We start from the raw sequence: 22,679 nt of genomic DNA on the forward strand, positions 1-22,679 counted from the left end.
AGAAAAGAGAAAAGTTACTGTTTCTAATTCTGCACAAAGTTTAAAGAACCTCCCTGCCTCTATCTCCTCCCATTTCCTAAGCTCATGCTCCCTAATCCTTCTGAAACAAGTATGAGAAAGTCTTATTCCCAATATGCCAAATGACAACTGAATATCAATTTATTAGTGTAAATATATGCCAACACCTTGAAATGGAGGAGAAAGGTATCAGAAGTCTATATGGAATTTCTTTCTACCTTCCTGAAATCACACACACCAACGTTCACACAGACACAGACACAGACACAGACACATACCCCCTGGATTACTGGGCACTTCACAAGCTTAGTACTTACAACTTGTAGAAGGTAACTTTGTAGTTACTTTAAAATACAAAACTGTCAGCTTTTGAAAGCCTTCATCATCTGCTAAACCATCTAAATATCAAAGAGACCCAATTAGCCTTCTCTGTAGAATGTAATTTCCCTTGATGGCAAAACAGTCTCTAAGAAGTACTGGATCAAAGATTCGTGTTTATCACTACCTATGATCGTTTTTAAGCACATTAACAGATTCAGAAATGTATGTCTCAAAAACATTTATTCCTATTGAAATAGTATACGTGTTCAATTGTCTATACAGTGACTAGGTCCCATGATGGTGATTAAGAGCTATTTTGTGTATAGCAATATTTACCTTCAAGTGCAGAAAAGGAGGGTGTGTATTACTCAGTTGTAGAGCACCTGCTTAGCATGCACAATGTCCTGGCTTCAGTCCCCAGTACCTCCAAAAAAAATAAATAAAAATAAGTGCATATTTAAAAATAAGAATAAAGTTATAAAAAATGCAGACTAAAAACCACTGCAATCTAGGTGCTACAATTATACTAAAAAAACAAGTGTTTCTATCAAATATTAACTATATGCCAATCACAGAGACAACCAAAAGTCACACCTGAAGCATCACGTGTGATTCTCAGCAACCCTACTAAGTAGACACGGATGAGAAACCCGGCTCTGCGGATGAGGAGACGGAGCTCGGAGGAGCCGGGGACGCTGACTGTCCTGCTCCCCGTGACACCGCGTCAGCCCAGGGCAAGCGCTGACAGAGCTGCACTGAGGGGACACCCAGCTGCATGGAACCTTGGGGCACTGGGGAGTCCCAGAAAACACTAAAAACTTTTCAGTGAAAAACCAGCTAAAATATATTACACTGTGCTGCATCCTTTAAACAGGGAAAGTGACTGAGACCTTTTTGATGCCTCCGTGTCCTTTCTGCCATTATCAGTTACTTGCCCTCACAGTGCGACCAGTGATGATCTGGACCCCATATGAAGTGCACTCAGATGGAAGAGCTTTTAAAGCTGGTTTATGAAGTTTGTAAGACTGTCTATGACTCACAAAGGCGGTCATTCATCACTTCTCACCGGTGTGGACGTACCACCTGAAATCACTCCTTTCTGCTTTTTAAAATCCCTTCATCTACTCCAGACTTTTCAACAGCAAAGAAGTAGCTCAACCACAGACAGTGGACAGCTTTTCACCAAATGGACTCGAACAGCCCATCTGACAACCTGGAAGCCCTTGTCTTCTATTAAACCCACTTCCAGGTACTTCATCATTTTCTGATTGGTGGACTCGGCCTCTGACTGGCCTACTCAGAGAGCTCCCAACCTCACATCCAGGGGTGGGAGAGGACCATGCTGTTGGGGGAAATCAGTGAGGAAGCTGGACATCCTCCAGCCACGTCTGCACGGGTAGAAGTGCCTCAACGTGCTCAGAAATTATACCGTCATCATCCCTGGGCTCCCATGGACTGGTTTCACATTAACCAAGCTCATGAGACACTGATGCAAGGAAACCAGAAACTTAAATTTTTAATGTAACAGAAGACGTGAATCTATGAACCAGACTGAAATATCAGAGTTCAACCATGAGTACATTTTCTCCTCCACGGCCCAATCACGGGCAGGCAGTCACATGGCAAGCATGGACAGAAACGGAGCAGGAAGGGTTTCTAGATTAATTCAATGGACTATATTTCTATTATACGAACAGATCTACTGCCCAGAAGTCAATTAACGCCAATCACGGTGCACTCTCCGTGGACAGCGGCCAAGAAATGACTATGAGCTCCTGTGTAACACTCCTTTCCCTGTCCTTTCTAGGCTAACTGATGCACAGAGGTATAAAGATTCAGGGATGTCGATAATGCTAAACACCCAAAGCCCATCTCTGGGAACCTCAAAACCAGACAGCCAGGGTTTAAATACCAGCTCTGCCAATTACTAGTTCTGTGATTTTGCCAACTTAATTACCCTCTGTGTGCCTCAATTTCCACACTGTAAAACTGGGATAACAATCAAACCTTCCTTACTCGCTTGTTGAGAAGATTGAAGGATTCATTTCTGTAAAATGCTCAGAAAAGAATGTAGCACATTTTGGGTGTTCAACAAATGTCAACTTAATATCAAATTGTTTTACAAGTGTCCCCTCTAATCATCTTATCTGTTTCCTGGCTAGCCTAAGTCCCAAATAAAATCCTTATTTCTCCTTTTACACACTCTTGGGGAGCACCCTTATGTTCCATCCAACCACCTGTTTAAACTGAGGGAGTGGATGTCTCCTAACCACTCCTCTGGGCCATGGAGGGTGCTTCTCCCTTCACACCCCTGGCCCCTGGCCCACAGCTAGCACTCATTACACTAACAGAGTGAGGTGTGAGTCCGGGGAGACAAGCAGGGCATGTGAAACCCTTCCTTTCACTCCAGTGTTGGTCACCATTGGGAAGCACGCGGGATGCTCAGCTCCATGTCAGGAAAGCCCTGTGCATGAAAGGGCAGGTCTTCTCAAGGGAAGGCTCGCTGTGGCCCAGAGCTACATGGGACAGGGTGAGTCTGTATTTCTGGGACACAGTATCATGCCACGCATTTTCCCACAGCCTTGAAGTTCATGGAGAACGTGGCTTCATCAGTAACAAAGAAGACATTTATTGCCTGTCTACTCTTTTGTGTCATCTCTCAGTAGGCTGCTGGAGACAACATATGTATAAGTATTGGATCTCCTTAAACCCCAAAATATATGAAGTAACAAATAATTCTGTGGCTTAACGTTGGTTTAGGGCGACTGTGTAACAGTTCTGACTCTGCTGATGCTAAATTATGGGTATAGGAACTATGGAACCTCCTCAAATATCTTTCATCATAAAACCATCTCTTCTTATTTTCCTGTTTCTTAGTAATTGCCAAAGACTCTCAAATGATGGCTTCACACAAAACAGCAGCTAAAGTTTAAGAGCCCTCTTGACATACACACTGTGGTAAACACTGAACATAATTTCTAATTCTCACAATTCTACAAATCAGATACGAATGTCCCCATCTCACAGACGAGGGAAAAACTCAAAACGAACTGACTCAGGCTCAAGTGGCTCAGTGGCAGCGCGTGCAGGCAAACCATATCAAAAACTACACCCCTTCGTATATGTACCAAATCTCCTACCACCAATTAACACACAGCGGCGGGGTCAAAACTCAGGGAACTCAATACACTTTTCACCTTTAAGGTCCTCCAGATGCCGCTTCTAGCTGTTTTATAAAATCCCGGCTCACTGGTTTCTAACACTAGAAGAAAAGCCCGATTTTGCTATTGTTTGCACAGCAAGTCTGAAATGTTCACAGTGAGATGACAGAATAAATCTAAGATATAAGCAGAATAACTTTTCCAGTTAGACAGACATAACGGACATTGGGCTATTCTGAAGCATTAAGTAAAGTAATCAAAATAAAATAACGTTGTTTAAGCCTCCTTTTACAAACAGGAAAGTTAAGACTGTAAGTAGGTGCAACAGTGCCACCTATGGGTAAAATGACCTTCCAGATTACCAGGAAAGATGCAACACAAAAATTGCCTGTAGGATCAGTAACGAGAATCAGATAAATAAAACTTATATAGCACATGCTGCACTTTGATTCGGGGGAAAGGAGGGATATTCAGTATTTAATCTGATATTGCTAATACTCCTGAATATAAACAGAAGATATAGGCTCATGGAAACTCATCTTAGAAGAGGAAAGAATCCAGTTCAGCCACTTCATTTTACAGGAGGGGAAACTGAGACATGGGATCTGTCCTCCTGGCAATCAGCAGCAAAGTTCTCCTATGCCTCATGTCTTGCACTGTAGCAAAAACCAACAGATCTGTACTAGGCCTATATTCATAAAATTCACGTTTGTATTTTTCCAACAGTAGGTTATCTAAGTATCTTGCAAAATACTAAAAGAGCCAGGATATCATACAATTTTGTTGCCATACAAAAACATTTATTTACATAATAAAACAGCATGAGCTTTATTCTCTCTATTAAAAAAGTGACATGTCAAATCAATGTTTTGATATTTTAAACCTGTTAAGAATGTAGAAAAAAATCAAAATTTTCTTTAATCACAAAATAGAGGAGTTTATTCCCTGAAAATGATCAATATGGATTTTACTAAACTTAACGGATCTGGTCAGAATCCCACGAATTTAAATGTCTGAGTGGATGGTTACACGGCAACATAAATTCTGATTTGTAACAATACATATTCTGTGTAAATAATCTTCAAGGTCATCTGATTAAGGCAATTTAACTAGTCCCTGTCTCACTAGAATGATACAGATTTCATTAAAACTTCATACTACACCAAAAAAAAAAATGAATCCTTGTTACTTTAAACCATATTCAAATATATCATACAAATACATATTGAATATGTATCAGAAATAAGCGACACTCTTTAGTATTCAGAGTTGATCCTTCTAAAATATCTGTCATTGTGACAGCACACTTTTATTAAGCACCTCTTGGGTTCTTTGTATACAAGGCATCTACCTCTCACAGTCAGACAAATTAAACGATATTACTCAAATTTCACAAATGAGGAAATGTACTTAAGCCATGAAAATAAAGTACATATTCATCAACAGGAAAGAAAAGAGTAAAGACTTTTCTTACAATATTCACTGACAATCTTTTCTTCCATATTAAAACTACATAAAACCAATTCAGTCTTTGTAAGTATTTCTGTCAAAAAGGGCCACAAGAGAAAAACAAGCAACATCATTAGCAGTGGTTGGACTTTAAGAGCTCACTTCTCTTTTGCACTATAATTATTTTTAATGTTTTGTTTTTAGTGCTTACAGAGCACTAAAATAAAAAAAATAACTTTTTATGTAATTACCTGAGAATTAAAAATTTGTGAAAATGAACAATTTTAATTTCTGCCACTCTGTCTCAACTTCTCAATGGTGTCTCTCCTTTCAAGGCCTCATCAGTCTGAGGTCACTAAACTCGGCCGTTTATGGAGTCACAGGTGTTCGGGTAACCACTTAACGGGAGGCTGATAAGAGGAGCAATTAAGAATGCATTCTGTGCAGCCTGGGTTCCAGCACCGAACTAGCCACAGCCTGCTGCGTGTAATTGGGACAAGCTGCTCCATCTCTCAATCCCTCAGCTGCAAAAAAGGAGACACTGATACCTACAATCAAACACCTGCTATGAATTAAAACATGAGGAAAACATTTTAGCCTTAGGTAGGTGTCCACTCACAGTGAGTTTGGTCATTATGATGATGAGGATGGCTGTTAACAAATTAAGCTAGACCAAACAGGAGAAATCCCCTTAAAGGAGAAACATTTTAAGTCAATGAGCATTTCTTTTTGGATGAATTGCAGAATATTCTAATGATTTTTTAATAAACCAAATTTTGTCCATTAATTATAGATTTACAGGTTCATGGACAAGTCTCCAGAAAAAGAATTAGAGGCCTCTTACCTCTGTAAACTAAGAAAGTAAATTTTAACAAAAATCACGGAGGAGATTATACCTCATTTGGGAGAGTAAGTGCTTAACATGCATGAGGCACTCAGTTCAGTCCCCATTAACTCCATTTAAAAACATGGTTTTTTAGGAAATGGAAAATTAAAGCAAAAAGATGGAGGAATACAGAATTTTTTAGAGACTCATCTCAGATTTAAGATGGGGAAGAAACCATCCATTTCTCAGAAGAAATCTTGAGGACTATGTAAACTGGATCTGAGATGTCTAGTCCTTTAACATTATTCAAGAATTCATATTACCAAGTCTTAAAATTACCTGATAACGCACAGTGGTGATACTGATCATAACAGCTTCCATCACGGATCGAGCTCCGGCTAGGACTGCTCTGTTCTGACATCTCTGCCCCTCAGGCCTCACCAGGCTGAGAGCACTAAATTCGGTCATTCAAGAGCATCTTTTGTAAGTCCTCCATTTGTGCTTCTGACTCTCCCCTCACCAGCTCCTCTGAGGGAAGCACTGTTATCATCTTTCCCACTCACAGATAAGGCCACTGATGCACAGAGACTAAACTCGTTCCAGGTCACATTGGCATTAAAGGAATTCTGTATTTCTGCTGTTTGCTTTTGACAAAGGAATCTGAGATATCAATTCAAGGCAGAATGTTAAATAATCAAGTCTGTCAGGTCTTCACCTCAAAGAGCAGATAGTATAAATTCCTGATGTAGGATGAGGCTGCCGCCACAAACTGACTCAGCTTGAAATTAATATCCAAGATGAAGCAGCGGATACACGTAAATATTCACGATTGTCAAGTCTGCTCACGGGTCTGGGCCCTTCACTGCCTGAACGGGGGTGAAATCCCCACCCGTGTCTGGGAGAGATGCACGGTGCTTCCCAGGCTCAAACAGGCTTCACGGGCTATTTCCTCCCACACACTGGCCTCAACGATTAAAAGCTCTCAAGGTTTTTACACCATGCAAAACAAAAAGACATTTCTGCAGATGGAGCACTTTCTTAGGCTTAAATCTTTTTTTGCCTACACTCACCCAGGGGGAAAAAAGAAACATGACTCTGCAAAGTCTCTGACCCTCACCACTCACAGGAGTAGAACAGCCACAGCAGAAGATGGCTCTTCACATTGCAGGATGAGAACAAAATAAAGATGTCCCAACAACAGGCACTCCCAGACACAGCGCTCAGCAGTCTTCTGCAAACTCACGGTTGTGTAGCACCCATCACCTTCTATTTCCAGAACACTTCATCACCCCTAAAGAATCCGCCTATCACTAGCAGTCACTCCCTAATCCCCCTCCAACCAGCCCCTTCCAGCCATCACCTGCTCTCTGCCTCTGCATGTGCCTTTTCTGGGCATTTCAGATCACTGAAATCAACAATATTTGACCGTTTGTGTCTGCTTCCTTTCAATTAACAAGCTGTTATCAAGGCTTGTATATTTTGAAGTGGTATCAGCACCTCTTTCTTTTTTTTTTTTTTGAAAACGTTAAAGATTATTAGAAGGTGGTAAGCACTATCAAAAAGAGTAGAGTGGAGCATAAGTGATTGGGTTTCAAAGGGAAAAGTGTGGGTTGAACAGTCAGGGTGGACTTCCAAAAACAGGTGGCCTTTTTCATTTTCCTCTTTTTTTTTTCTTTTTTATTCACTCTTACGTGTGAATAATCTTCCACTACATGGAGATACTACATTCTGTTCATCCATTCAGCAGCTATGTATGGACGAGTTCCAGAAAACTGAGTGTAAGAGTTGACTAGCATGGATGGCATTTAAGCAAAGGGCAAAATGTGCTTTCAAAAAAAAGGCAACAAACAGAGGCACAAGGAAATTCAGTGCGTTTCTGAGCAAAGTGCTTGCTTGCTTCGGCAGGACTACCGTGCAGGACTGTGGCGGATATTGGCAGGAGTCACGGTGTGGGAGAAACATGAGAAGACTCCCCACTGCAAGTAGCTCAGACAATTCTCCTCCCTCATCCTGTATTGTTAGAGCAATGTTTCTAGGTTACTCTTATTTCAAGTAATAGCACTTTAACTGCACATCTGATCATCTCCATCAGACCACCTTTCCTCCAAGCAACAGAAAAGCATTCAATGACCTGAGCAGCTCCAGGACATAATGGTGATGGATTAGGGAGTCCTGCAGCATTCCAGCCTGCAGGCACAAACCCCACATGTGCCCTGGTGATGTCCAGAAAATAAAATGCATGGAAATATCTCACTGTTTTTACACGACATCTGCCCTCAATTTGCCCCAAAATCATGCTCGCAAAGCACTAATCAACCCTCTCAATACAAAAATAAAAAAGCTAAGAAGGCAAATTTAGGCTCTTTCATTGAAAACCAGCAACCATCACTGCCAGTATCTGAGCTGGAATGCTCCTGACTTTGAAAACCACTGCGCAGTTACTTTTCAAGCGTAAAACTCATATATGTATTCCATGTAGATGATATTGCAGTAGGATTTTTCTTTTCAAAATTTCCACTTGCAACATTAGCACAAGAAAGTTTATGTATAGGCTTTAAAAAATCAATTATCCTCCACTTTCTTAATTTTGAACTAATTATTATTTTATAAATGTGGCTATGCTGCGTATTATAAACCGTTTGATTTCTGAAAACAAGACCTTTATGACCTCACTATTTCAGAGAAAACTTTAACGATTCTTTGAGAGGTGGGGCCTGGGGCGCCCACTATCAGCTCTTTAAATACTGACAAGGATGTGCTATGAAGTAATGCAAAGGCTCTAACTCCACATTAGCTCAGAAAGCAAAGAAACTACACCAAAGACTTCCTTAAATATTTTATATATTTCTATTCTTTTGAATATTAAAGTTCTTAAATGATATGACTTTTTTGAAAAAGACAACAGCTGTATTAAATTTCCTCTCACCAAGAAAGCAATCTTTATGAAGTAAAAAACCCCTATGGAAATCGAAATGACAGGACGTTTCTAGCTAAGTGAACATCCAGATCTGAACACAAACCTAAATCCGATCAGATCTCACTCGAAGGAGCTCTACAAAGTCCTGGGCAACCCTGGAAATTAGCTCTTTTTTTCCAAATGTTGGCTGAGCTAAGATCATCACACTAGGCAGGGAAGGAGAGAAGAGGAAAATCCACCTGGCGGCCTCCATCAGTTTTCTTCCAGCCACAAAATGCCTCTAGGTCGGCCCGCTAACAAGTCCCCCAATAAGGAAAGCCGGCATCCACACTGCCCCTGCCATCCCCAAGTAGCCCCGATGCCCATATCCCAGCCTGTGAATGGTCTTCTAATGATCCCCCAGTTGGTGGCACCCACCCCCTCTTCCCCGCTATACAAACACAGAGAGCCACGGCAGCCTTCCCAAATCACAAATTTGATTACATCAACCCCCACTTCAAACCCTTTAGAGGCTCCCTGTTAGAGTTCTAGCCCCACCCCAGACCCTGCTCGCCCATCCTCACCTAAGTACACAGGTCCCCAGTGACCACAGGGGCCCCTGACCTGCTCCTACTTCCCACTTGCTCCAGTCTCATTTTGACTGTTTCCCAAGGAAGCCTTCCCTCCCTCCAACCTCCACAATTTGTTCCTCTCTTCCTAGAACATTCTAGGCTAAGTCAACTTCTGACAATGCTAAGCTCTCAAGAATCAAATACATTTTGCTTACTAAAGTGGCTACACGCTCTCTCCCCTAGACTCACAGAAGTGCATGTGTAATGTATAAATGAATGACCGGTTGGGTCTCAAAGGGACAGACATACCTGCTCTCGCCCGTCCCGATCCTTCGGTCTGTAGAATATCAGAAGCAAAACCAGAAGTACCTTTCCTGAGGGTCACTTCTGTTGACACCCTTCACTGCCTACTGTGTCAGTTCTAGTAAAACTCAACTTCTTCCAAAGCCCTACATCCCGGACTCTCTCCAGTGTCCTCCCCAGCAGGGGCTCCCTCCACCCTGGACTGCACAGGGCACTCTCCCCGGGTGCCCACGCCAAAAGCCTCCAGGCCTCTGCCCGGGCTGCACCTGCGATCTGAGACACATTCTTGACTCCTTCTCCTGGCTGACTCTTACTCTGTCCTCACAACTGAATGTAGAGCCCATTTCTTCCAGGAATTCCTCTCCGATAATGTCCTTTAGGTCTTGTCTGGTCTCTATCTATAGCAGCAGTACATGGTGACCAACTGGGTGTTTGCCCGCTCCTTTGAGACCACGAACACTTGGGAACCACGTGGGAAGGAGTGAGAGATTACAAGACGGTTGAGGGAAGCAAAAAGCAGAAATCACAGTCCAAGTCCCAAATTCAAGGATACTTTCTCAGAAAAAAGTATAAACTATTTCACACGTGTGCAATTTGGCTACTATTTTTGTGGCTTGGGGACAGCAAGAACTTGGTGTTCTAGTCCAAAACCTAGGTTACATGCAAAGAAATGTATACATTCATATCCAAAGGAAACCAGAGCTGCTCAACAACAGTTTGCAGTTAGAACTGAAAGGAACTTTGATAAAAGCAATCTCTCTCTCTCTCTTCTTTCTTTTCTGGCATCATATAATTTTAGAAGTATTTGCGTGACTAACAGACGTCTACAGCCCGTGATTCTGCACTGAAGTGTTTGGGGCTGAGGAAGCCCAGATTAGATTCACTCTGTAAATGCAATCACACCAACACACTGATAGGTGCCGTGTGGTGAAACTGATGTTCCAAAGCAGGCAACCTTATTCGGTAAGAGAACTCTGAATAGAAAGGAAGAAATGCAATGTCCTATACTGAATTTCATTTGCTATATGGGCCATTAACTGATAGTATATCTTGACTAATGAAACCCAAAAATAAATTGTCAATGTCGGTTTTCTTCATCTGACCATTTTATGCTAACTTCGGATATTAAATCCTCACTCCATACGGAAGCTCAGGCCTATGCTGCAGCACAGTTACACCCCGTGGAAGAAAGCCGACCAAGGGAGAATTGGAGAGTTTCCCTTTAGAAGCTGCGAAGTGTGGTTTTACACCTGTATATCATTTGCAACCACATCATCGACAATGGAGTTAGACGTTACCTCTGTGGGGCGAAAAGCACTGCATGCTTCAGAACCATCAAAGAACGCTGAGCTTTGTGAAACAGTCCTGAGGCACTTAAATCATACTTTTTCTGAAAGGCTCCAAATCTGACCCACTTCACCATTCCAGGTATAACAGGGAAGTACTGGAAACAGTAGAGAGAACATGCCCTTGAAGTCTGACAAGGCTCTGCTTGAATCCTGCTACAGTATTTATCAACCGCTAAAAAAACCAATTCCTTAACCCCTCTGAGAAGGCTTCCCAATCCCCAAAAGGGGGCTGTCAGCGCCCACCTGGGAGTCATGGATGTGAATGAAACACGCAAGTAGGGCGGCCGACTGCTACCTGACACGGGGCCTGGCTAGTTTCGATCCGCTGCCCTTCTGCCCCTTTAAACTTGCACTGATCCCCCTGGTAAGGATCAAGTCCCCGGAACAGACTGCCCGTATCTTCTGTGTATCCCTGGATACATGACTTACACTTAGGAGGCCAGAAAAACAACTGCCTCCTCCCAAGTCACTAACAATATTCTTAAGAGTCTGGGTATTTTTAACTCTATTTTTCAGGGAGACTATTCCAGAACTTTCCAAGCACCATTCTCCAGGTTGGCTCCCCTCCCAGTGCCCATCCTTCTTACCTCAGATCCTCTGTCTGACTGCCTCCTGTTCATGGGAAAGCGAGTCCAGTAGGGTGGGGACTCCCTAGGCCTCCCTCCCTCCCTCACAGGTGACTGTGAATACCTTCTCCCCACTCCAACTCCAGCTTCTGAGGATTCTAACCTTCCGTATCCTGCAGCCTCTGCACCTTCCTAAGACGCACACGTGGCCAAGACTCTCCCTTTGGATTTCTTTCTGGTTGGCCCTGCTGACCCCCAGGCCCCTTAAGGATAAATGGGATTGCTCTGAAAATGATAAACGCCGCTGGCTGACACACCAAAGCTGCATGGTCTGGGCTTACATCCAACCGAGGCACAGCCCTCCCCTCCCTCAGCCTCAGTCTGCAGCTCTCGAGATGATCTAATTCACATGCAAGGCTGTGAACACCAGCTAAGAATGACGACTCCCAACTTGTATCTCTAGTCCAGCTCCTTCACCTGAGCCCCAGTCTCATAGAGCCGAGTGCCTCTTTGAAGTCCTAACTTGGATGAAAAATGGCATCTTAAAAATGCCTCATGTCCACCATTTACTCTGGAATTCGATTCCTGGCAGGTACCTCCCAGACTCCCCATTTTAGTAACAGCCTCAGCACCCACCTAGTTGTCTCAGCTCACATTCAATTTCCACTGTTCCCTCCCCCCGGCCCTGCCCTGGAATCAGTCCTGTTATTTTCGCCAATAAGCTGATCTCAAGTGTGGTTTTGCAGGGACCATGGCCGGAAACACACAAGCTCACAGCATGGTTCACTAACAGTCCGCCGTAGGGTGCTCCCTGGAGGGGGAGGCATCTCCTGCCGCTGTTCACCTCAGAAGGCACTGGATTCTCACACAGGAGGCCCAGGAGAAGGGACTCAAGATTTTCCCGTGGTCTGAGCTTTGAAGGGCCCGAGGTCTGGGGGAGCTCCTAATTAGCAGACACACTTGCCAGTGAGCAGATGAGGATGGGGGAACCCACGCAAGGCTGTTATCACTCCAACTCCTGGGCTCTCGGGAGCCACGGGAAAGACCTGTGTCCAGTGTACAGCCCAGCCATCACAGATCCCAGCCTGCATTTGCCAACCCGCACAGCCTAGACTCCATCTACTTGCGACACTTACTTCTGTTCTGTTCCCCACCCAGAATGTGATGGACTCATTCAGATATTCTGGCCTGTCTCAAGCGAGACAGATTCAGTGAAAAATGAAGTGTCCACATTTGGACCAGAGCATGAAAGGAGAAACAAGGCCTCATGGTCAGCATGATGGTGGTGGCCAAACCCTTCCACCGGGTGAGATGAACCATGGTGAGGGTGAGAATCCAGGGTCCTAGGTCGGCCAAATCATCTTCCTTCACGGTTGTCTGGGGTGTTGGAGACTGACTACCACAAACTAACGACACGGCTGTCAGTGGTGGATGTCAGCTGCAACAGAAACGGATTCAACTCTTTACTGCCAACATGGGTTAAAAGTAAAGGCCGGGGCAGGGAGGTCTGCACGGCTGCTGAGGCAAACCACAGACCCAGCTCTGAATGCCCACTGGCTGGAGCAGAGAGGAAGCTACGGCCCTTTTAGCTGTCCCTGTGTCCAACAGATCCAGGTGAGCCAGCTACTTAGGAGAAGGTCATGTTGTCCTGATACCCAGAAAAACCAGCCTCGTAAAGGGAACAAATAGTGTCATGGATTTTAGACCCAATTCTGCCCCTTTATGAAGGCAAAGTAAAGTAAATGGCACGGGGAAGTTGAATGCAAAAAAAAAATTTAAAGAACCAAACGGTGACCGCTTCCTCCAACAGCGTCCCCTGCAGCTGTCACCTCCGTGGCGGCCACTTCCTCACCAGTGACCGCCGGCCATGAAGCGCCGTCACGCACGTCACACAGCGACAGCCAGGAACCGCGTGCCGAGCACGTTTGTGTAAAAGCAGGAATCGAGCAAAATGCTGCAGAGTTTGACCTTACAAGTTTAAATACTCCATGAAAAGAATCCCTGAGCAGCCGACTAAATCAATTCGCATCTTACTTCTTCAAAACAATCAAACAAATTTAATAAGGGCGCATTTGTCACCAAATAAAAGGAGGACCAAACAGGTTCCTCAAAGCAAGGATTTTAACAGGTATATAACACCAGTGGGTAATGTGCTAACAAAGCAAATATTCCAAAACATTAGAAAATACAAAATGACTAGGATAATACATGGATCAAGACAGATATTAAGATTTTGCTTTTTAAAGCGATGGAGACAGTATGGAGGGCAATCTGGCTATTTCCAATGCAGGGTGTGCACAGCCCACATTTTCAGATGCAACAACATGCTCACTGGGCAGTACAAATGAAAAAGGAATAAAGAAAAAGGAAAAGAGGAACAAGAGAAAATTAGAAACACACAAGAACAAAAATGATTTTGACAGCATGTACAAGAATTTACGTGAGTGTGTGAGGCCAGGGACGAGGGGATGGTGAGACCCACCATCACCCCCTGCTCCAGGGAAAGCAGGGACCTAAGGGGAGCGGCGCTGCTGGGGGACCCCAACGTGGTCAGCGCCCCTAACCAAAATTCCACCTACAAGCTTCAAGGCAGCTTTTGAGCTACAAATTGTGGTCGCATTTCAGTCTGGACCGTTTTACTCACTTCCACCAAGAGTAGCAGGAGAGAATTAGGCTCTGCTCCTGTACCAAAGAATTGTTTAAATAATTAATGACTGTGGAATACTAAAAGCAACAATGGGGTAAAAGTGACTGGAGGAGAATGTGCTTGACCCGAGCTCACTGGCCGCGTTATCTCACTGACGTTCAGAAGCTGGCTGAGCCCTTATGGTACCAGAACAGACAGACCCAAAAGGAGGGAGGTTTAATGCGCTGCTGTATTTCGATACTGGGAGCCATGCCTGGTACACGAGGTTCTGGGTAAACAATGGGGACAGTGTCAACCACTGTGGGCTAATTACACATCCGGATACTCCGCCAAGTCCCAAGGGCAGACTTCAAAAGACAAAAACAATCTGGCATTCTCTGGTGGGGCTGCAGACTCAGAGACAAGCATTTGTTGAGCAAAAATATCACCAGTGCCTCCTATGACAAAAGAGGAGGCACTGGCGTGGGGGCTGGGGCAGGGCTCCAGGCTTCCACTGCTCACTCACCAGTCTGTCCAGGGGGAGAAGTGGTCCCTGATTATGTTGCACTGATGCACCTACCTTGACTAATGCCTGGGGCCTCAGCAGGTGTTGACAGGAGAGGTGAACGGAGCCAGACTTGGTGTAGCACGGTGCTGGCAGCTATGCCCTCAGCAGTGCCCAGGCTCCTATACATGCCAGCTCATCTTAAGAAGCAGATGGGGAGTGCGGGCATGTAGATCACAGGGCCTTGAGAGGACAAGTACAGATCATGGCTACAGCATGCCTCTCCCCTTCCTTAAGTCATAGAGGTATGTCTGGGAGGAACAGAAAATTCATCCAGAGCCGCCTACATTATCTCTCGCAGGTGGGACTCGTGTCCCCTGTGCTTCTCACTCACAGGGCTGGTCTAGACATTCTTTTTATCAATTCTCTAGCATCTTCTCCTCCAACTTACCAACAACCAGAGAGTAGGATCTGATCTTAGCTAAGTTCAAGAGTCACAGAGCACTTCCTTCACAGCGGGCCCAGAAACATGTGCCAGGTTCTCCGACCGTCACCTGTGGGACCACCATGAGCCCTCTCCAGACTCAAGGACAGAGGCCGTAGGCCGGGGGAACACAGCTTCCCTCACTCTCCCCAGCAAAGGTTTCCACGTCTCGGAAAAGGCATCTCACCCTCTTCTGCCTGAGGGACAGCACAACAGATACACCGGGAAACAGAGCTGAAGTTGGGGGGGTAGGCAGCCCAGAAGAGCTCGTCTGTACTTCCGAGGCAATGTGGGGCCGTTGACTTAATCACAGGGAAAAAGTGAGAATGAACATTTCCCTGCTCTGTCCCATACACCGTGATATGCCTTTCCCTGCATAAGGAGTTCATTCGGAAGTCCCCGGCGGTGTTTCTGATGTCCTAACTTGGCATGGAGGCTGTCGGGCAAGAAGAGAGGGCCTGAGCAGAATAGGTGCTGGGCCTGGGAGGCAGGAGACACCGGCTCCAGCCCCAGCTCAACCAGCTCCTCGTTCCGCCTCTCGGGGTTCAGCATCTCATCTATAAGCAAAGGGATGAGACTGTCCCAGGACAGGCTGCCCAACAGAAATGAAATGAGAGCCATGTAAATAACGTTTCCCATTTGCCACGTTTAAAATGGTAAACAAAGAAACAAACCAACAAACAAAAAACAAATACTAGAAACTGATTTTAAGAACAGATCTTACTTAATCTACTGTATGTAAAATACTATCATTTTGACATGTAATCAATATAGGAAGTAAAGAGATAGTTTATATACTTTTACTAGACAAGCCTCAGTGTCTGATGTGCATTTGACCTAGAGCACATCTCAGCTCAGTCCAGCCTCCTCCCCAGTGCTCCTAGCATCAGTGGCTTTGGCTACTTTATTGGACAGCAACCCCAGGGGTCCCACCATGGTCATGGCTGTAAAGCGGGAGTAAGTGTCCACACTAACCCTAAAAGGATCTCTCTGAAACAAAGGCGGATTCACTTTGAAATGTCTGTAAACCGGCGGGCTGCATCTCCATCCCCCCTTGGCTACAAGACAGACTTCTTCCTTGCTCTTCCCTTTCTGGATGTAGGGAAACAATCCGGCACAAAGCCAGGGTGGACTGGCCTCCAGGTAAACTTACCTGCTGTCTGTGTCCAGTCCCATGAAGTCCTCCTTCTCAAACGGGATGCAGGGGAGGGGGATCTTGTCCCCAGAATTCTTGGGGCCACCATCCAGCCACTTGGAATTGAGCAAGATGAAGAGTGACTCAGTGAAGTCCTCGATCCTCTTCTCCACCACCCTGCAGTCCTCTAAATTTGAAGGCAACGTCGGTGCGCGGCTGCTCGACTTCCTCCACATGCAGTACAAAGACAAAGAGCTGAGAGTCATTATCGAGGTGCCATACAGCTCCTCTGCACGTGGAGCTTCTCCAAGGCCTTGGCAGAGAGACAGTCGGTAATGGTGACAAGGCCCACGACCTTGCAGTGTTTCTGGAAGACGCTCCACCCATTCTCGGGCACATAGCGGTGCCTGTAGTGGATACAGAGTGTCCACTGGGAGCCACATGGGCTGATATGGCTCACCGAGGTGAGTAGCTGATAGATGCAAAAGAAATTCTCCTCTGAGATGATCTCCATGGTTTGGACTACAACGGGAAGAGTCTGGTGGTCCTCAGCACACTGCACGTAGTCAGGGATGCTCATGTTGCAGGCCCTGCCGAGACAGGAGAGGAGATCGAGGTACATACTCTGCTGTGTGCTATGGGCCCATCTGGGTTGCGGTGACCTGGTGTGTACCAGACAGAAGGCAAGGGAAGCCAAAGCAAATCCGGGGGTACAGTTTGTCCTCATAGTCTGCACATGGCTACTGTAGCTCGGATCACATTACCCAGCTTTTGGTCTAGGCTTCCTGCCTCTGCAGAGAAAGGTCATTTCTTATTTTCTATTTCCAAGCACCTAGCAAGGCCCTGATGCAAAGTCACTGCTCAAAAATGCTGAATAAAGAAATGAACAAAGGAAATGCTTCCCCAACCCCCTTCAGCAGAATATAAAGAGAAGGACCACAGTAGGATCAAAAGATCTGGATTCCTATTCAATTTATTTGAACCCCTTAGCTTCATAGTAATGGATAAGAAAACTTGCCTTGGGGTAGAGGGTACTGTTCATTGGTGGAGCACATGCTTAGCATGTACGAGGTCCTGGGTTCAAACCCCAGTACCTCATTTTAAAAAATCAAACAAATAAATACACCTAATTTCCCTCCTGAAAAAGTATTTTTTAATTCAAAAGTCAAAAAACACCTTGCAATTGACACAACATTGTAAACTTGACTATACATCAATTAAAAAAAATCCATGCCTTGCAAGAATATATCTGGATTACGGATGTTTGCAAATGTAAAATGCCTAGGGTACCACCTGCATAAAAAGTGGTGACTGTACAATTGTACTATCCCCCCTTTATGAGCTATTCTTCCTTTGGGGGAGTTATAACCTCTCAGAGCTAATTTTCTCAGTTTAAAAAATATAAATATTTCCTGGTTCTCAGTACTGCTGAAGAATCAGATAACCCTAAGAAAGCATCTGACCCACAGAATTTACTCACTAAATGTTTCTTGAATGAATGAATAAACAAGCAAAGTGAATGCTGCTCCCTGCCAAAGACCATCATAATGATACTTCCTGGGAATCCCAAGCCCACGTTCACCAGACTCTGCACTAACAATGTGGGTGACCTGGGCAGGCCTGTGTGCTTCTCTAAGCCCCAATTTAATCGTGGATAGAAATGAGGGCAATAACACAAACCTCAAATTGTTAGTGAGTCAGTAATGAATTGTACCCCAATATTGCAAGATGGAACCATTAAGGAAAACTGGGAAAAGAGTCCATAGGCTCTCTCCATATTATCTCTTACTACCACATGGGAATCTACATTACATCTCAAAATAAAAAGTCTAATTTTTTAAAGAGGTTTTCGAGGTTAGGTGAGCTCACTGTCTCAAATAAGGAACACACAGTACAAATAGGACAATGCCCAGCCCATGAGATACACTCAGTTAACATTCCCACTGAGCCCACTAGTCCCTCCAACTTCTAATGGTGTCCACTTCCAAGAGCCCATGTGACCATCCTTGTTCTAATTTTCTATTTGTAATTTTTTTCTTTTCATTAAATAGAAACACCCAATTCCATAGAATTCTTACCAGATATCATGATGGCAGCCCTTCAAAACCTGACCACAGAGATCATGATGGCAGCCCTTCTTGGTGAAACAATAAAATGAATAGCCATTTTCACAAGACCTCTGAGTAAATCTACTAGGGAACTTCATCCTGGACTGAGGAAGAGGACTGGGGAGGAGGGGGCATTCAGGGGCACAGAGAATCATGGGCCACCTGTCCCACGATGGACTTTAGACTCACCCTCACCCTTCAGGAACTACTAAATACACACAGACAGAGTGCTATGGACAAGATTTTTTTTTTTTAAAACAAATCCCTGAATCCCTAGCAGGTCTTGTTTCTACCCATACACAAATGGCTTATTTGCATAATGTTTCACAAAAGCCTTAAAATATTATCACCCCAACTTGACACATCAAGAAACTGAGGTAGAGTAGTTTATCACATTCTACAAGATTAGAGAGAGGCCACGTCAGACACCGTATTTAAATCCAAGCCCCTGCTCCAGTGCTCACACTAGAAAGTGTGACATACTGCCCCTTTCCTGCCCTCTCCCTGCAATCAATCTCTGAAGAGTCTTTTCTGTGTCACCTGGAATCACAATCACATTCATTTTCCACAAAGAGCTATGTCACTCCTTGGAGGACTTTTCAAAATCTAAAGGGTTGGTTTGAGAGGAGAGATTTGCATTTTCTGTTTCTCAAAGGAAACATGGCTTTAAAAGAAACTGAAAAGTAGTTATCTAGTCTAAGCCCTCATTGTGCAGAGAAAGAACCGGAGGCTCAGAAGAGATGAGGAAAGGGCCTTATTAACAAATATTGCCTCAGCGCAGCACCAAGCCAGACCTGGCACTTCTAGGGGAGGATCTGGAAGGCCCAGGAGAATGAGTGTTAGAAAACAGAAAGAGAAGAAGCATACAAGGCCCCGTCTCTTCACCACCATAACATGAATTTCCACCAAATTACCCAGAATGGGTGCAGCCAATATTAAATTTGTCAAAAGAGGTTATAGAATTCTCAACCATAGTGGAAATTCCAACATTTACTGTGCTTTTTTCCCAGTTCAAGCATCAATTCAGTGGGCACTCTGTACCAGGGACTACACGAGGCCTGGGGTTCTCCCAAATACAGATCTCTTTTACCACGTGTGCAAACCACATTAAGGCCACCAGAAGAAAAGCGCCCACAGATAAGATGGAATTACTGAAACTGAAAGCAGCAAAAGAGCATATATTACTAGGAAAAACGGTGCTCCTAGTAATGGACTCATGGACATAGAAAGCAAACTGTGTTTAGCAGGCAGGAAAGGGGGGATTAACAGATACAAATTAGTAAATATAAAATAAATGACAAGGACCTGCTACATAACACAGGGAACTATATTCAATTTCTTGTAGTGATTTATACTAAAAACAATCTAAAACATATATATATACATATGCATATGTTTATAACTGAATCTCTGCTGTACACTTGAAACTAACATTGTAAATTGAATACACTTAAATAAAAAATAATTTTAAAAAATAAGTAAAAATAAATGCAACGCCATTAAGAAAAAATAAAAGAACTCTCTAATCCCCTTAACTGTAGGTGGTCGAGAAATCTAGCTGCAAACACCAAGTCCACTGGATCACTCCAGCACTGGCTGTCACTCTTTCTGACCATCAGAGAGTCACTTGCTTCACTGAGGTTACTTTTCTCTTCTGTGAAAGGCTACAGTTGCAACTAACGATGTATAGAATCTCATCATTCACAAGCCCAAAAAGTAGTGAGGACTTCACATGGGCCAGGCTCTGGTCAGATGAAAAGATAGGGTCCCAGATATATTCATGGGTAGAAGAAGTTTATGCCATAAAGGTATAAATTCTTCCTGTTTTGATAGACAGATTCATTTCAATTCTGGTTAGAATTCCTACCCGATTTTTCTTGGAATATAACAAGTTAATTTATGGTCAGGAATAGCCAAGAAATTTCTTTAGAACCACCACTTGGGAGGGGTGGATAGGTCATTCATTTCCACTGCTCTTTCTGAAGTGATGAAAACGTTCTGGAATAATAATGCATGCACCACTGTGAATATGCAAAAAGCTGCTGAATTGTACCATTTAAATGGATGGAATTCATGGTGTGTGAACTATATCACAATAAAACTGTCCTATGAAAATTATTTCTTGACAATTATTTTTCAGTTTATACACTAGTCTGTCCCACAATTTAAGAAAAACAAAAAACCTAAACAAGCCAAACTATGCCAGGAGCACTTTAGGGCTGCAATATGCCTGGGTCTCCAAGGCCTCTGGTGGTGCTGTTCCTGTTAACACACACTAGCTGGGCTGGGCTAGTTAGGGACTGTAACTATCTTTTGAAAATCGAGGATCACTCCTTTCACCCTGGGAGAGGGAAGGAAGGAGGATGTCACAGCCTCATGCCTTCAGCACATTTTTAACAGAACCAAGCCCTGCTTTCACCACTGCAATCCCTCTCACTATAAAAACACGTGACATCAACAAGCACCGCCATCATAACACCTGAAAGTGTTCAAGGTACTTACCTGAGGCAGAAACATGGAGGGGGGAGACAGAACCTCGCTTAGCAGTGACGCTCCCTTATCCCGACTCCACCAGGAGAAGCTGGGCGTTAGAGCCGGAGGCTTTCAGCCCAGGTAGCAGCGCCCACGCCACAGAGCTGGTCCTCAGGGAGCGGGAAAGGGAGAGCAGGGCAGCCCCGGGGTCGCGGGGCAGGGAAAGCGGGGAGGGGGACGCGGGCTGCAGCCTCGCTCGGAGGACAGCCCCAGCCACAGTCCCAGGCGCCCGCCCCCGTCCGGGTCCGCAGACCCCGCCCGCCCGGGACACAGCCCGCCCAGGGGCGGGGACGGGCCGCCGGACGAGAAGAGCAAGCCCGGGAGGAGAGGACTAGCGGGAGGGAGAGGGGAAGGGGACGCCAGCCGCGGACTGAGGGGATCCCGGCTGGGTGAGAGATGGCAGGTGCACACCAGGCCCTGGACACTGTGGCCGGGACGCCGGGGCAGGTGGCGCTGGCAGAGGGGTCTGGCCTGAGCAATTCATCTGAACACGGGCTGACTAGCGCCCTTGGGGTCTGTGACAGGCGGACCGCCCTCCCGCAGCCGCCTGACCCCTTTCCCAGGAGCCCCCCACCTTGCACTTCCACAGTCAGAGGCCCCGACCCCAGGCAGGAACCAAAGGCCTACCGGGCGACGTAGTTGAGAAGCCTTTGGGCCCGATCCCCGGCTCGGATATGGAGCTCCCAACCAGCGGACCACTTGGCACTGACTGCGCATGCGCAGGAGGGCCAGCGATCCTCTCTGGGTTCTGTGAGAGAAGGTGGGACAGCGAGGGAGGGAGAAGATGGGAGCGGGTGGAGAGGACGGGAAAATTGGAGGGATACAGATGGACAGGATGAGCAGAGAGAAGGAAGGGATCTGGAGAAGGGAGGGTCTTAGAGGAGTTGGAGAAAAAAAGCTTTACCTCTGGGGCACCCCTAGGCGGCAGACCTGCCTCTGTACCCTTCTGTTACCCTTCAAGCCCCGCAGCTCAATTTTACCACCGTGATCCAACCCTCCGTCCGATGCTTCTGCAGAAACCCTAGGGAGATCACACCCGTTGCCCCCACGCGGAGCTGGGTTTTCTGTTGCTCTGAGAACCAAGCACCCGCAGGTGTTGTCGCTCAGAACTACCTTGGGAAGAGCACATATTCCCCTTTTACACGCTGGGAAACAGGCAGGCAGGATCTCTGCCTTAGCTCCACTGTCCCAGGTGTTGGGCTGGCGGGGAGCGGGATGGTACAAGATCAGAGCCCCAGACAGAGCAGACTGCCTGAGTGTTGGTGCATAGTCCCCATCCCTCCTGGGTAAACCATACCCCACCCTAGTGGAAACATCAAGGGCTCACAGTAGTTCCCTGGGTGTGGGAGAGCTGTCCTCATGTGAAGGAAAAGTCCAGCTGGGCTAACAAGCTAAGTCACAAATCTAAGTGTGATAAGTGTCAGTTTACTGATCTAAATTCTGCTGGGCTATCTCGTAAATCTGAAGTTTAGTGTCAGTTTATTGGCCTAAAAACCTAACTCGTAATTCCAAGCTCAACAAGTGTCAGTAATGTGATCTGTTACAAATTGATAAGCTCCAGTGTACTTATTCCTTGCTTTTTGTTCTTTGAGCCTTATTGGCTAATCCCCCCTTACTTGTAACTAAGCCTTTAAAACCTCATGTGCACGTCTTGGAGGTACTCAAAACTTCGGAGCCGAAGCCCCTCTGAGCCCACCGGCATAATAATTCTGAGTACTCCAACACTCCGATTGGTGCTTTTGTCTTGGCTGGCCTGTTTCCATAACACTCAGCTCCAGTGCCCAGCTTTCTAGGTAGATAGGAGTGTTACCAAGTCGAAATTAATTCT

At 45.2% G+C, this 22,679-nt stretch overlaps 1 protein-coding gene and 1 long non-coding RNA gene across 2 annotated transcripts in view; one reads left to right on the top strand and one right to left on the bottom strand.

The window, feature by feature from the left end:
- Positions 1 to 22,679, bottom strand: part of LOC140693564 (uncharacterized) — a 115,104-nt gene that overhangs the window by 32,104 nt on the left and 60,321 nt on the right. Inside the window, exons 5-6 of the mRNA XM_072957352.1 lie at positions 16,230 to 16,801; positions 676 to 763 (exon numbers count right to left, since the gene is read on the bottom strand). Coding sequence (XP_072813453.1) covers positions 16,477 to 16,801 — 325 coding nt within the window. The 3' untranslated portion in view covers positions 676 to 763; positions 16,230 to 16,476. The remainder of the gene's footprint in view (positions 1 to 675; positions 764 to 16,229; positions 16,802 to 22,679) is intronic.
- LOC140693599 (uncharacterized) overlaps positions 1 to 22,679 on the top strand; it is a 61,138-nt gene that overhangs the window by 12,669 nt on the left and 25,790 nt on the right. The gene's annotated exons all lie outside the window — the stretch shown is intronic.

The sequence above is a fragment of the Vicugna pacos genome, unplaced genomic scaffold (genome assembly GCF_048564905.1).
Source record: "Vicugna pacos unplaced genomic scaffold, VicPac4 scaffold_19, whole genome shotgun sequence".
Taxonomy (NCBI): domain Eukaryota; kingdom Metazoa; phylum Chordata; class Mammalia; order Artiodactyla; family Camelidae; genus Vicugna; species Vicugna pacos.